The 2,135-nt window shown below is 45.5% G+C and overlaps 1 protein-coding gene across 1 annotated transcript in view; it reads right to left on the bottom strand.

Moving 5' to 3' along the window:
• Positions 1-261: 261 nt before the first annotated feature.
• The window catches only part of LOC116465618 (neuroblastoma breakpoint family member 3-like), a gene marked incomplete at its 5' end in the record, with an annotated part of 2,926 nt that continues 1,052 nt past the window's right edge, over positions 262-2,135 (bottom strand). Inside the window, 2 exons of the mRNA XM_032148623.2 lie at positions 262-565; positions 1,238-1,289. Coding sequence (XP_032004514.2) covers positions 262-565; positions 1,238-1,289 — 356 coding nt within the window. The remainder of the gene's footprint in view (positions 566-1,237; positions 1,290-2,135) is intronic.

Raw genomic sequence — 2,135 nt, 5'->3', positions numbered from 1 at the left:
GGAAAACTGCAGTATTCAGCCCTGTCTCATCAAATGCCCAGCTCATTCATGGTTGCAAGACACTCAAATTAGAATGAAGGAGGAAATCGACAAACCCTTGAGTCCAAATCATTCTTCTGTGAATTTTTTACATCTGCCTGGGTCCAATGTGCTGAGTGTGGGCTCAGGTTGCCACAGGCACGGCTGGAGACTAGGAATAGAGCCATGCTCACTGACCCATTTCATGTCTGGGCTTCCAACTGAAACTAGTTTCATTACAACCTATATGCGCCCATAGGTCCTGCCTGCGGCAATGACATCTCTTGGGTCAGTAAGGGCCACTTGGAACAGGAATATCACCCCTATCTGGAGGACCAGGTGGAGTCTTATCACCTTCATAGTAAGGTACTCACTGTCCACATCAAGAGCCAAGCCAAGGTGTTGCTCCTCCCATGAGTAAAACGCACTTCTGTAGGGCTGGCATAAGTCAGGCAGCTCCAGATACCCAGAAGGAGTTGAATAAAATCTATCCAGTGAGTCCTGCAAGACTTCAGACTCTTTCTCATCCGGCAGCTCCCTGCTGAGCCTGGAAAAGGAGGAAAAGTAAAGAATAAGCCAGGGGGAATCAGAAACCACACAGCCCCAGCTAGATTTCATGGATAACATAAGGAACTGTTTGAAAAGAAAAAGGACAGATCTATTAATGAGGTAACAAATTATTGCCTTTATGTTGGGACAGACCAGGGCCAGGTAGAAAAGGATGAAAGAGAAAGACACACACACACACACACACACACACACACACACACACACAGAGAGAGAGAGAGAGAGAGAGACTGAGAGATTGAGAGACAGAGAGAGAGAGATAGTGAGCTCAGTGACTTGGCCAAGTGATACACTGATAAGGGAGTAAAAGGACACTCTGAGTTACTGCCCTCATGACACACAGCAAACAGTGATCATGAGAAGAGTGAGCTCAATGGTTTTCCATCAAATGTGCTTAAAATTTCATGCAGTCGCCATAAGGGTACAGCTTCTGAGGTATGGTTAACCTATGATACATTAGTAAATGATAAGGGGAGGAAGAAATGGAAACCTAAACATTTACTGTAATGAGAATCAAAAGCAATGTTAGTAGGCATAATTCAGACTTGTCTGACAAGATGAAATCATTATTTTCCGCATGTACTGTTTTCCCCGGACTGGGCGTCTCCAGGTGTCAACATCAAATTAACTGTCCACAATTTCTCAGACTCACCAGGGACCTGTGGCCTCTTGGTCCTCCTTTTTCACTTGATCACACCAATGTCCTGCAAATAAATTCAGACAGGGCCTCTTACATGAAGCAGTTCTTCCTTGCACACAGAAACATTCCTCTGTCCAATCCTAACACAGGGACATCAGTTTTCTCAGTGTGAGAACAGGAGACTTTGAGAGAAATATACCAGGAGGCCTGAGGTCAAGTCTTGAGAGAACTGACTTGGTTCCTTTCATGAGCCTTGGGCAAAATCTCCCCGTTTTGGAATGTGATCTTCCCAGTGTGCTCTGTCCTAGGTTCGTGTACACAGATGAGCAATGTTTTTCCAATAGATTTGAGGCAAATTGTTCTAACACCTCATAGGAGAGATACTGCAATATTCAAGCTTCTCTCATCAAATACCCAGGATTTCATAGTTTACGAGATGGTGGACACTGAGATTTGATGGGGCGGTGCAATGTAGCAGCTCTTGAGTCAAAATGAGACTTGGTTCTACACAGAAGCATCAGCTATTATGGCTTTTGTGGGTGAAAAGTCAGCCATTTATCTAGAAAATATACCAGCAAGACGATGGACAGATGAGCTAAAACAAGCCACCTTACAAGACACAGAAAATGGGGATAAATTCAGTGAAACCTGGGTCACATCTTCCACTGAGAGGTAGACAAGGGTGACGCTGGCCTTGGGCAGGTAAAGAACCACACAGATATGCTTTGAAAACAAAACTCATGGCCGGGCGCAGTGACTCACGCTTGTAATCTCAGCAATTTGGGAGGCTGAGGCGGGCGGATCACGAGGTCAGGAGATCGTGACCACGGTGAAACCCCCGTCTCTACTAAAAATACAAAAAAAAATTAGCCGGGCGTGATGGCGGGCGCCTGTAGTCCCAGCTACTCGG

The sequence above is a fragment of the Hylobates moloch genome, unplaced genomic scaffold, assembly GCF_009828535.3.
Source record: "Hylobates moloch isolate HMO894 unplaced genomic scaffold, HMol_V3 SCAFFOLD_7249, whole genome shotgun sequence".
NCBI lineage: Eukaryota > Metazoa > Chordata > Mammalia > Primates > Hylobatidae > Hylobates > Hylobates moloch.
Note: the sequence above shows the minus strand (reverse complement) of the source record. Positions and strands in the feature narration are given on the sequence as shown.